We start from the raw sequence: 13,238 nt of genomic DNA on the forward strand, positions 1-13,238 counted from the left end.
AATCTTCTCAGTCTCCTTCATTTTAACAAAAATGAAAATTAAAACTGTACTTAGATATCATTTTTTCCCTGTCAGATTAGCAAATACTGTAAAAATAGATGAAATATTGTGTTGGGGGTGTTGGAAAGGGCTTGCTTGCATATTTGGTTGATGGGAACGTCCTGAGCAGTGGCCCTAGGAAGGACAATTTGGCAGTGGCTATGAAAACTACACACGTATATTCATTTGAGGCAGTAATTCTATTTCTACGAACTCACAAACATGCCTGCAATTGTGGGAAATGGCATGTGGTACAAACTTACTCATTTGGTAGCATGCTTTGTAAAGGCGAAAGGCAAAACCTGACTGCAAGTAATCTTTCATCAATAGAAGACCAATTAAATTAATGGCACAGTGGAGTACTATACAACCATAAAAAGAATGAGAAAGCTGTCTGTGTACTGCCATGAAATCAAATCCAAACTGCATTGTTAAATGAAAAGAGCAAAGAGTGGAACCATGAGTTGGGCATGCTGTTTATGTAGGAAGGAGGGAGACACATAAATTACTTGAGCAGTACCCCACACATAGCAGATCTTCAATCATCATTTTGTGGAACTGAATGCATGAAAATACATGAAAATCCTGTAGGGGCTCACAGTTCACACTGAGCCATTTGCTACCCATGCTTCTGTTCGTTACCCCAGGCCAGCCCATGTGGGTGGGAGTGCTCAGGGCTATTCAGTGAAGCAGCAAGGGTGAGCTAGTGTGTGATCCCCCAGGGGATGGGCTCTGACCAGGAGCTGCAGAACATCCTAGGTTCCTGGATATGGAGGTGAGGTATCGGCACCTGCCTCTTGTCCCCCTGCATCCTACACACTCTCCTACCTGGTTTCCCTGAGTAGTGTTGCCTGAGATGCTACTCAGTGGCTTGTATTTTTCCAGGCTGGTGAAGCCATAAGCTGGTTTCCTGGCCCAGGCTGTCCTGGGATGGTGGTCAGTCTTCCTCCTTCTCCTTTCCCTTACCCACTTGCCAATTCTCAGCCCTTGACCCAGGCCCACTGGGCCCCTCATCTGCATGGTGTTATACTGCGGTCCTTTTCTCTTTGCTCCCACGGTCTCTCCTTCCCACAGGCCAGGAGAAAGGCCTGTGGACCTCTGCCCATGACACTTTGAGTGGCTCTGGCTTTCTTCAGAGCCACAGGACTAAAACAGCTATTGTGTGGAGTGCTTATTAAGTCCTGGGCACTGTAATAAGTGCTTTCATCCACTATCTCAGGTGTTCATTCAAAAATATGTATTTAATGCTTACTAAGTGACAGGCACTCCTTTGGATCTGGACTATAGCAGTGAACAAGACACTCCCATGGAACTAAGACCCTGGTAGGAGAGATGGACAACAAACAAAAAATCGCTTATTTTCAGATAGTGGTCAGTACTGTGAAGGAAAATAAAGCCAGTTAAGTGCACAGAGGGTAATGGGGCTACAATTTTAGATAAGGGGCTCAGGAAAGATCTCACTGGAGGAGGGGCCTGAATGAAGGAGTGAGCCTGGAGAACATCAGTGGGAAAAGCGTTTCAGGTAGAGGGAACAGCAAGTACGAAGGCCACAGGTGGGAAGGCAGTGAGTAAGAGGAACAGTGGAGGAAAGAAGATCAGAAAGGCAACCTGGGTCACATAGGAGGGGTGCTGGAGGTGATGGGAAGGGCTTTGGATATGGAGCCACTGGCGGGAATTGAGCTTAAGAAGTTGGCGTGATTTTAGACGAGGGAGTTGAGGCTGAGAGAGGTCAAGTAACCTGTCCAAGGTCACACAGTAACTAAGGGGCAGACCCCAGGTTTGTACAGAATGACTCCCCCAGGATGTTGTTGGAATGCAGGGTGCTCGCCCTCTTCCAGGAACTCCAATGCTACCATCCCAAAGGCTGGCCAAGGGAGGAGAGAGGGACCATGCTTCCACAGGTTGCTCCAACATCCTGGCACATGCCAGGGGCACAGCCAAATGCCATGGGCATGCCTGGGCTGGTTGGGGGCCCCTGGAGAGTGGGCAGGGTGGCAATGGCTGAGTGCCATGCCAGCTGGGCCCAAGGAAGTGCTGACACAGCACAATGTCCCTGCTCCACACCCTGCCCATTGCCGATGAATCAATGGGATCACTCAACTGAAAAATTAACTCAAACCCACAGACATCCCTGAAACCCATAGAAGGTGGCCAGCACTGAGGCTGCTGGGCATTGTTGCCTTACCCCCACCCCGGGGGCCGGCTCTGGCCTCTCCCAGTGCACACTTATGGCCTTGATCTCAGGAGCTCAGGGCCTTTCTGGCGCCTCCACTGTGCCTGCCTTTCTTGACTTCCCTCAGTTGGCAAACCCTCTCTCAGGCCCAACAGCTCACGCCTGTCTGTTCTTCCTGGGATTTATTTATCAAATTTTAACTTAGCTCTTAGGATGTGTAATGTCTGACTGGGGCCGAAGGGGGCCACAACATGAACGATACAAGGTTTTGCCTTCAAGGAGCTTTGAGTACAGGGAGGGGATTGGGAGAGGGGACTCAGATACCCAGAGAAACGCAAGGCTGTGTTGAGGATAGAGTGTAAACTTCATGAGGGCAGGATTTTTGTGTTTTATTCACTGAGGCATCCTCAGTCCCTAGAATAGTAAGTGCTCAGTAAATATTTGTCCAATGGATGAATGCATTAATAAATGAGTAGGATTGTTGTGAGGCTGAGCATGAAACTAGCATGATTCTGAGGTAGTGGCCTTCCATCTTGGTGTATGGGGAATTGCCTGGAGATCTTTACCATCTGGTGACTGCATCCCACTCCTAGAGATTCTGATGGGATTGACTGGAGTGCCGCTTAGCTGGGATTGTTGAAAGCTCCCCAGGTGACCCTAATGTGCAGCCTGGGCAGGGAACCAGGGCTCTGGGATTCACAATGCAGCACTCTAAGAGCGTGGGAGGGGCTGCTGCTTCAGAGACACCTGGTGGCTGCCACAGCAGGTGCTCTGTGCTTGGTGAATAGGGGATGGTCTGTCCCCTTCCTCTGGCATCTGCTTGCTGAGCCCACACTTCCACAGTTCTCCTTGCTCCAGCTTCCCAGCCTCTGGGAGACTTCCTGGGGACTCACCCCTTCTGCAGGCATCCCTTGACACTGCTCCCTTTCTGACCTTGTCCCACATTAAAGAGTTGATCAGCCCATCAATTAATTGTGTCCTAATCCAATCTTGGCTTGGCTGGAGAGAGGGCAGTAAATCCAGCTGCATAATCATGCCCTGATATTTGTGTAGGGATAATTACTATCTCTCAGGCCTCACTTGGTGGCAAGATGAGATGAAAACCCATAAAACACCACTCAGGGCTGTGGCTCATTGTTTCTTGGCTGCATGAGGCTGGCTGCCAGCCAGACAGCACTGCCTGCCCCTGCCCCTGGCATGAGCCCTAACCTCTTCCCCTCCCATTCATGCAACTGCAGGACTCAACATCGGGGGCAGTCTAGGGGCTGGATCCTGGCTTGGGCTCAACAACCAATAACGGTAATGTCGTGGCTCAGGGGAAAGCCAGTGTATATGTGTCAGGGTGGGGAGTGGAGCACAAGGAAGGTGGTCCTCATAGCCAGGCAGTTACCGGCCTCCAGGAGGTTGGGAGGTCCAGGATGATGACTGCTCAAGTCTGAACCACAGAGCTTCATCCAAAGCAGACCCGAAAGAGGGCTGCCTTCTGGAGGAGCCCACTGCATATTCAGCCTGGCCCCACAGGGACACAGGGCCCTACATCCCTCACAGTGTCCCTTATCTCGGGACACTGTGGCCTGGGACTTCCACAGAGATGTTACAGCCCCACAGGCCTGGGCTGAGATCCTGAGATCTGAGCCTGAGAAAATGCAAGCATCAGGGATGGGAAACCACCTTGATCTGCTGCCACAAGGGCACAGCCCCCAAATCATGAGACACTGAGCAAGCACTGCAAGCTAGGCTCTCCAAGAGGCAGTGAGGACACAGGGTTGAGGAAAGCTGTAGAGCATCTTGATTAAGAGGATGGATCTGGAGTCAGACTCCTGGGTTTGAATCCTGGGACTTACAAGCTGCGTGGCCTTGGGCAAGTCAGGTAACCTCTTTGTGCCTCAGTTTCCTCAATTGTACAGTGGCATTTACCAGTACCGAGGTGTGTGAGGCCTAAATGAGATAATTAATGTAAATGCTTATATCAGGGTCTGACACACAATAGGTGCTACTTAAGTATTAACTGTTATTATTGTCACTGTCATTTAGCCTTCTGGGCATCAATTTCCCTCATCCATTCCTTAGCACGCAGGACCTTGTTACTCAAAGTGTGGTCTCTGACCCAGAGGCATCGTCATCATAGCCTGGGAACGGGTCAGAAGTGCAGGGTCTCGGCACCACCCAGACCTGCTGAATCAGTCTGCATTTGCACAAGACCTCTAGGGGATTCGGATGCATACTTCAGTTCGAGAAGCTCCTGCAAAAAAAGGCTCCATGAATTCAAGGTCTCTCTTCTATACAGTTGTATCCTCAGCACCTCTAGGCTGGCATAGTGTAGGTGCTTGGCAAGAATTTGGGGAGAGGGGTGAGGAGGGCTCACATTAGGAGGTGGTGGTGGGGATACTCAGTCTGAGGGAGAGCCTCCGTCTCTGCTCACCCTCTCCATCTCCAGGCCCAGAGTTCAGGAGATGAGACCTACAGGCTCAGACGCAAGAGAAGAAGTTGTTCTGGGACCCAGAGAGGTCCTGCGGCAGCAGGGGGCAGTGCCTAGGGGGACGATGACAGTTGCCTGAGGAAGGGCCAGGGTTCCCACGGCCCTCCCCAAGTTGGTGCTGGGAGGGAGAAGATGGGAAGCAGGAAAAGACCTGAGCCCCAGCCCTTACCCGAGAAGGCGTTATTGGTGTTGAGGAAGTAGATCTCCTCCCGGCCGTCGCCGTCGATGTCGCAGGCTGTGACCCCGATGGCGTTCCCCTGCCGGTCCCGCAGCGCGTAGTAGGGTGAGCTGCGCTCGTCGACCGCGATGTTCACCAGCCGCTTCTGGGCCCGGTCGTACTTCAGAACCAGGTTGGGGCCATTGTACCTGGAGGAGGAATGGGGAGGGGATGCTGGAGAGGAGCCGCTGGGCCCACCCAGTCCCATCCGACCAGTACAATGGGTTGGGAGTCCTCCCGGACACGCTATGAGGCAAGTCAGCCCCAGAGTGTTCCTGGGGAACCCAGCCAGCCTTGCCTCACGGAGCCCTGAGTGTTGGATGAGTGTCCATGAATCAGATTCGGGCTCGGGTGCAGTGATAGTCAGCAGGGGCCATGTGGGACACCATATAAGCAGCTTGGTGGTGGAGGGAAGTGGGAACCACGGACAGACCCTTCCCACAGGCTCCACTGAGGAAAACAAAGAACTTCCTGACGCTCATCTTGCCCATTTCAATGCAAAAGGCACTTTCACATTTATGATCTCATTAATTTAAATTTAACAATCAAGAGAGGTAGGCATGTATTAGTAACCCGTTTTATGGATGAGGCAACCGATGAGGTTTATCAGGGAAACTGAGGCTCAGAGAGGCTGAATGCCCTTTCCAAGGTAACACAGCCTAGGAAGTGTCAGGTGCTAGGAGTTGAACCAAGGCCCTTTCTATCCTGAGTCCCGAGTCCCTGTGTGAATGAGCCCTGGAGGAGCAGGAGGCTTTGTTGTTGAGGTTTGAACAACTCTCCTGACAAAGTCACCGCATTTAAACAGAGGGATGAAATTAGCCTCTCAGTTGGGAGAACACGAACATGTCTAAAGTTATTAGACAGACCTGCTGGATCTTTTTCTAAGAACTCAAGACAAAAGGTTAAAAGCCATCACTACTTATCTCTCCTCTGTCTCACTCTCCTGCGCCTGCAACTCCCTCCTCGCTGTACTGAAGCCCAGGCACGTTCTTGCCTCAGGGACTTTGCACATGCTGTTCTCTGCCTAGGATGCTGTTCCTCCAGACATCCACACTGCTGGCTCCCACCTTCATCTCCCTTAAACCTTTGCCCCCCTGTTCCTTCTCAGTGAGGCCTTGCCTGCACACGCTCCAAAAATTAGCAACCACCCCCACCACTGCACCACCACCCTGTTCTCTATCTCTCACTAATGCTCTCTTCCCAGAGCTCTGACCAACAGCTGACAATTCCATATTCTCATTTACCTCTTCCTTCTCTGTCTGGTCCCATTAGAATGTCAGCTCCATGAAGGCAGAACTTCTCGTCTGTTTTGTTCCCCAGTGCCTAGAACCATGCCTAGCATTCAACAGGTGCTCAATAAATATTTATTGGCTAATTGAATGAATGAAAGCTCAGAGCTCATGTCTGAATCATAAAAACTCAGGTGTCCCATGGTCGATTTCTTTGCATCACCCTCCCATATGGAGAAAACAAGGGCCCTGCAGGAAGTCAGCGTGCCCAGGGTCACACCCCAGGCAGCACAGAAATGAATGTCTGAGGCCTCTTCCTGCCTGCTGGGAGCACCAGCTTGCCAGATTCTCCCAAAGAATGGAACAGACCGCATCCACAGGGTCCCCCCACCTCTTCCTATGCTTCAGCCTGAATGTGCACATTCAGAGGGAAATGCAGACACTGGCTCTGGAGGGCCCCCAGCTAGGAACACCCAGGGAGGGCAGGAAGAGCTCTCCAAGGTCTTCAAGAGAAATCACTTCTTTCTTTCCTGAAACAAATCCAGTCTGGCCCGCTGCACCATCCCAAGATGCAGAAGCCAGTGAGGTTTAGGGGATGCTGAGCAGCTGGCTGGGCGCCTTCTGGCCCCCACAGGGTGTGAAAGGAGAGACAGAGCTCCTGGGGGCTGAGTCAGCGCCCGGTGATGGGAGTTAGCGCCTTAGACACCTTGACGAAGAGCGTCTGAGGGCTGCATGTCCAGGGTGTAGCATGACCTATGGAGATGTGTCTAGCCAAGGGCCAGGGGAGACAGGCACTTGGGTTCCAGAACTGTCAGCAGCTGGCTCCAGTGCTCGGGGACAGGAAGTGCCTGTGAGGGCTGAACACGAGTCTTGCAAGCCTTGGGGTCTTCTGCTTTTCCATCACTACTGCACCTTGTAAGACGGCTGTATTTGTGGAGTGCTTGGCCTTGTTAAAAGCACCCTCACGTGCACGGTCTCCCTTGAGCGCCACACCATCTCAGAAGGAAGGCAGGCAAAGCATTTTTCCAGAAAAGGAAACTGAAGTGAGGTCCAAGGTTACACAACTTGTTAGTGGCAGCGCTGGGCCTCTGTGTCTTCAGGGTCCAAACCCCAAGTTCTTTCCGTACTGCCTATGATGCCAGCACTCTCAGGCTTGTTCATTTTTCCCCCTGGCTGCCTCCCACAAAGTAGTGCCCCTGAGAAATGCCTGAGAATTTCATGGAGATGTAGCTGGCGAAGATTACCGTAGTCTTACATTTCAATAGCACTTTACACTTTACAAAGCACTTTCTCATCCTTGGGCTCATTTACTTCTTAAAGTTCCTAGCTCTGCCAGAGATGAGGTTGGTGGCCTTGGGCTGGTCAGTTCTCTCTAGGCTCTGCATTTCTCTTCTGTGAAATGCAAGAGTTGGACAAAATCTGAGGGTCATGACATGTGTGGTAAAAGGCAGCCCCGGGGGCCCGCTGCTCTGTTCAACTAGAGCATCTGTGTGTTAATGCATTTTGTTTTATGCATCACATTCCACAATACGTTGTTTGAACAAGGGATTCCAGAGCTGGAGTTTAAAAGCCCCTGGACTCTGTGGGTCCGTGAGTCTCACTAACCTTATGAGATGATCAGAGCAGGCGCCCCCTGTCCCAGGCTGTGGCTGAGAAACCACCACATAAACCCAGCACTGACACCCTTCCTCTGTGCCCCTGCCCCTTGGGTCTCCTAGAATGTCTTCACCACCCCCTGAAGCCAGCTCCCAGTGCGAGGTGAGGGATCAAGGCCTCCTCACATGTTGGAGTCCAGTCCTTCTGCCCTGAATCTGGAGTAGCTGGGGTACACACAAGGTCCCTGCACCATGGTAGTAACCCCGGAAAGGCAGTTGGCCCTGGCTCTCTCTTCTTTAAAGAGTTTTGAGTGCCAGTTCCAGCGGTGAGGTTGCTAGTTTGGGTCAAATTCTTCGATCTGTTACAGAGTGAGCACACGCCACAATGGCTTCCCTAAACCTATGTGGTAGCTTGGGATGCATCCTGACACTCTGCCCCTCATCTCCCCCAGCCCCCACTGCCTCCCAGGACTACAGATACAAAGCCAGACCAACAGCTCCTAGGTTGGGTTCTTGGCACCCCATGGTGCAAGGCCACCGTAGTGCCTGGAGTTGCCACTCCCTCCTTTCACCCAGGCTGCTTTCTGCTGAGTCTGCTGGACCAACACTCAGAGCCTCTCACAATCCCCCAAGAAAACCAGAAGAACCAGCCTTCTTCCCTCCCCCACTTCTTCTTGAGGCTGACGCTCCTGTTTGCTTCCTCACCATCCCCTGAGTGTGCTCTGCCCTTTCCAGCTCCTGTGGTTTTGCTCAGCTGCAGCGGTCCCCTCCCACAGGGAATGCTCTTCCCACCTTCTCAGCCTCCCACGAAGCCTGCCCCGACTGCCCCTGCTGGATGTGACCTTCTCTTCTCTGGAAACCCACAGCATTTTGCACCTTGGTTATTGCTGTGCGGCCAGAATTGTTTGTGTTCCAACATCACTTTCCTCATTAAAACGTGCTTCTTGAGCTCAGGAAGCATGTGGAGTGGATGCATCTCTGCATTTGCTGTGCCTGGAGCAATGCTTGGCACAGAGTAGGTGCTTAACAAATGTCTATTTGATGCAAGAACGAGTGAATCAGTGGGTGAATGAATGAATGAATAAAAATAATCATGGGTAGCATTAGCAGAGCAGCCACTGCGTGCTGAGAGTTATGCTAAGTGCTTTGTACCCACTGTCTCATTCCATCCTCACAACGATCCTAGGACATGGGTCTTATTAACACCCCATTTCACGACATGGAGACTGAGGTTCAGAGGTTAGATGACTTGCCCACTGTCACGCTGCTGGCAGTCCCCACGCTGACGAGCTTGAGAAGCTGGGTGTGAGCTATGTGGGCTTACACACTTTCTCTGACACCTGTCAGAGACTTTTGGGCACTTTTATAAATTCTGAAGATTTCAAAGCTCAGTTAAATGGAGCCAGGAAGTGGGGCAAAGTCCCATGTTTTGAAGCAGCTATGGCTTCCCAAACAATGGGCCAGCAGGCAGGGGTGACGGGCTCACTGGAACTGTAAAATCTGCTTGAGAGACGCCATCAAAGGCACAACCGACCCGTGCTGTGAGAACCATCCCATTTTGGTGCCAGTTCACTGGGACAGCATCACTGTGGGGACAGCAGGGTCCTGGGTTTTGCCGAGAGCAGCCTGGGGGTGGGGTCCTGGCCCTGCCACCTCCTGGCTCTGGCCCCAAGCTTGTCCCTCGGTTCTTCTAAGCTTTGGCTTCTGCATCTGGAAAGGGGGCTGCTGCATACCTCGCAGGATGGCTGTGAGGATGAGGTGCCAGAGTGTGTGTGACAACACTTTGTAAACTGTGAGGAGTTACACAATCAGAAGTTCTTATCATTATTTAGAAAAACAACAAACCCGGGGCACAATCTCTCACTCTCCAGTGATCATGTTGATATTTCCAAACACACTCCAGCATTTCTTGTCCCCAAATATCCCACCCTCGGTAGCTCATCCCCTGCAGGTATATTTCTTTATTCCCATGTAAAACCAAACTTCTCTCTCCACTTTCCTGCTGCCTATTTGCCCCACCCCCATCCACTTTCCTACCCCAATTCTGACACAGCTTTTCCTGCTACTGTCATGGGTAGCACCCCACCCACATCTCGGGGTGCCCTTTTCTGTCCTCATGCCCCTTGGCCTCTCAGCTGTATCTGGCATAGTTGTTGCTCTCTCTGCCTTTTCCCCACCGCTGTCTTCTGAAAGCACTCTCCCCTCTAGGCCGAGGAGGCCACCCTCCTCTGTTTCCTGCTCTCTCTCTGGCTTCCTCTCCTTTCCCCACCATAATTCCTTCTTCCTCTCCCTTCCCTTTTAATGTTGGAGTCCCCAGGCCAGGTCCTGGGCCTTCTCTTCTTTCTCTCCCCTTTCACTAGGGGATAACATTATTCCCCTGACTGACAATTCCAAATTTATACCTCCAACCCAAATCCCCAGTCCCAGGTCAAATGCATATCTCTGACTGGCTACCTGACATCATCCTTTGGACGTCCACTGCTACCTCTAATAGAACATGTTCAAAGTGGACCACTCCACCCCTCCCTCCCACAAAGGAACACCCAAGTACTAAGGCCAGGAACCTGCATCAGCCTTGGCTTTCCCTCCCCTCTGTCTTCGCCTTTCATTAATAGGCCCATCCTGTCGTTTCTACTTCCAAAAATGTTTCACAAATCCTTTCTCTTCTTTCCTCCTCCACTGCCACCATCTCTGGGCAGACACCCTTCTCTGTTTTCTCACTTGACTCTCCCCTAATTTAATTCCCCTACACTGTAGCCAGGGGCATCTTTTTTACTGCATAAATCAGATCGTAGCTAAAACCCTTTGGTGGCTTCCCATTGTATGGGAATGAAACCCAGACCTGTGATCACTCCTGGCCTCACAGTCCGCTTGGTCTGCTCCCCTACCTCATTGGCTTCCTTCCGCCACAGGGTCTCCTTTCAGCTCCTTGAATTCTGGCAGGTGCTTCCCAACCCAGCACCCTCTTGCGGAATTGCTCCTGCCACCCAGCACACTCCTTCTCATCCTTCAGCTTCCTCTTCAGAGGCTCCTCAGAGAGATCTCCCTCACTGGTATTCTTATCACTGCATTCAGCACTTATTCCTGTTTCTTCACTTATTTATTGCCTGTCTCTTCCAGTAAACTATAAGCTTCCTGAGTTAAAGACTGTGTCTGTTTTCTTCATTCCTGTCTCCCCATCATCCAGTCTATAGTGAGCACTCAATAAACCACCTCAGAGCGAATGGAAGAGACGAAGCCCGTGGAAGGTATAAAGAGCTGAACAAAAGTTTGATTGGGCCGCCAATCTCTTGTTTGGTCTTTGACTGTACACTTTCATCAGTTCCCAAAATATTAATACATGTACAAACATAGTCATGAAAAAGAGCTTTCAGCACCAAACAATTGGTGTCCTGGGTAAGGGGGAGAGAAAACAACAAATGCTGTAGTTATGGAGGATTAACTTCTTTTCTGCTTAGAATCATTGATCTATGTGAAAAAAATCACTTAGGGAGTCACATAAGGGGAAGCCAGATAGAAGGATGTGAGCACCTATTGTATACCAGCTACTGTGCTAAGTAATTTACATATGACATTCCATTTTATATACATAGAAACATTTTTTAGATTTGAAAGATACAGAAAATATGCTATCTATTTGAAAATTAACAGAGAAATTGTTTTCATTAATTTTTTTTCCATTAAAAAGTGAAAAAAAAGGCTGGGCATGGTAGCTCATGCCTGTAATCCCAGCACTTTAGGAGGCTGAGGTGGGAGGATCCCTTGAGCCCAGGAGGTTCAGACCAGCCTGGGCAACATAGTGACACCTATCTCTACAAAAAAATAAAATAAAAAATTTAGCTGGGTGTGGTGGTGCATTCCTGTAGTCCCAGTTACTCAGGAGGCTGAGGTGGGAGGACTGCTTGAGCACAGGAGGTCGAGACTGTGGTGAGCTGTGATCATGCCACTGCACTCCAGCCTGGGCAACAGAACAAGATGCTGTCTTAAAAAAAAAAAAGTGAAAAGAATATATCTATTCAGTAGTATAGTCAAGATAGAGAGTCAGGGCAGAAAGAAGAGACAGATGTACGAATATACAAAGAGTGCAAGACCGAGACCAGAGACACATGGAATATACAAAAATGGAAATGAGGAAATATACAAAAAGGGAAAATGAAGCTGATAAGCAGAGATAAAATGATATCAGAGCATACCTAAAACCTTTTAAGTAAACATAGATACAGAGATAAAGACACCTACTCATATAAAGGGAGCCCCATGAAAAAGGGCATCTGCATATCTACAAAGAAAAATGGAGAGAGCCCTAGAAAGTCTCAAAGTCACAGACACATCAACAGGACTCTGAGATATGATCACAGAGAAATAATGCCATCTTGTGGCCATTTGGGGCATTTCCTCTAAACGTTTTTAAAGATGTGTTGCATTTTCACAACTATGGGCACAAAGGAGTATTTTATTGTTGGTCACTTTGATATTCTCATTTTATAGATACACAAAGTTTCTGAGAAAAGTGACTTTCTAAAGTCAAACAGCTAGTCATTAGATAAAATAAATGGAAAGACAAACTTATCCCTTAGTCTAAGCAGGGATCAGCAAACTATGGCCTGTGGGCCAAATCTGGCCTGCTCCCATTTTTGTAAATACGGTTTTATTGGAACACAGACATACTCATTCACTTATGTATTATCTATGGCTGCTTTTGCTAAATATTGAAGGTGATTAATTGCAATAGAGATTGTATGGCCAAAAGCTGAAAATACTTTCCATTTGGCGCTTTACTGAAAAAGATTGCCAACCCCTGGTATCCAGGATTGTCAGCCTTATATTATGAGTATATTATAAGTTTTAAATGATCATTATAATAACTTAACAAAAAATTAGAATAAGGTTTAGTAAAAATTAATTTGGGTTCAGTACTTGGGAATACATAGTTTCCTGAAGCAAGTATTTCAGGGAGAGTGAAGGTTAAATGTAGGAAAGATTTTAGGTCTTAGGATGGCGACTGTAAGGCGAGATAACCTTTGGGGGAAAAAGAAACTGAGAAGAGTTGCTTAAGGGCCAGGCACAGTGGCTCACGCCTGTACTTCCAGCACTTTGGGAAGCCGAGGTGGGTGGATCACGTGAGGTCAGGAATTCAAGACCAGCCTGGCCAACATGGTGAAACCCCATCTCTACTAAAAGAAAATACAAAAATTATCTGGGCGAGGTGGTGCACACCCTGTAATCCCAGCTACTTAGGAGGCTGAGGCAGAAGAATCGCTTGAACCCATGAGTTAGAGGTTGCAGTAAGCCAAGATCACTCCATTGCTCCCCAGCCTGGGTAACAAGAGTGAAACTCCATCTAAAAAATAATAATAAAAGAGTTGCTTAAGATGATAATAGTGTTCTCTAAATAGGGATTTAACCCAAGGCTAAGAAATGAGCAAAAGCATTTGTGCTCTAAGTGAGGGGGTAGAAAGGATGTGGTGGATGGTCTCTTAAAATAGCCACCATCATTTCCTTTCTT

At 49.3% G+C, this 13,238-nt stretch overlaps 1 protein-coding gene across 7 annotated transcripts in view; it reads right to left on the bottom strand.

Annotated features, from left to right (window-relative positions):
* Positions 1-13,238, bottom strand: part of CRTAC1 (cartilage acidic protein 1) — a 166,268-nt gene that overhangs the window by 68,292 nt on the left and 84,738 nt on the right. For 5 of the 7 annotated variants that reach the window (XR_013398205.1, XR_013398206.1, XM_077947067.1 and 2 more), the window contains exon 3: positions 4,861-5,057. Coding sequence is in view for 3 of the 7 variants with exons in the window: in XM_077947067.1 (XP_077803193.1) it covers positions 4,861-5,057 (197 nt within the window). In the remaining 4 variants the exon portion in view is untranslated. Of the gene's footprint in view, positions 1-4,860; positions 5,083-13,238 lie in introns of all 7 variants that reach the window. The other 2 variants (XM_077947068.1, XM_077947069.1) reach the window with 1 other exon arrangement.

Source organism: Macaca mulatta, chromosome 9 (assembly GCF_049350105.2).
Source record: "Macaca mulatta isolate MMU2019108-1 chromosome 9, T2T-MMU8v2.0, whole genome shotgun sequence".
Taxonomy (NCBI): domain Eukaryota; kingdom Metazoa; phylum Chordata; class Mammalia; order Primates; family Cercopithecidae; genus Macaca; species Macaca mulatta.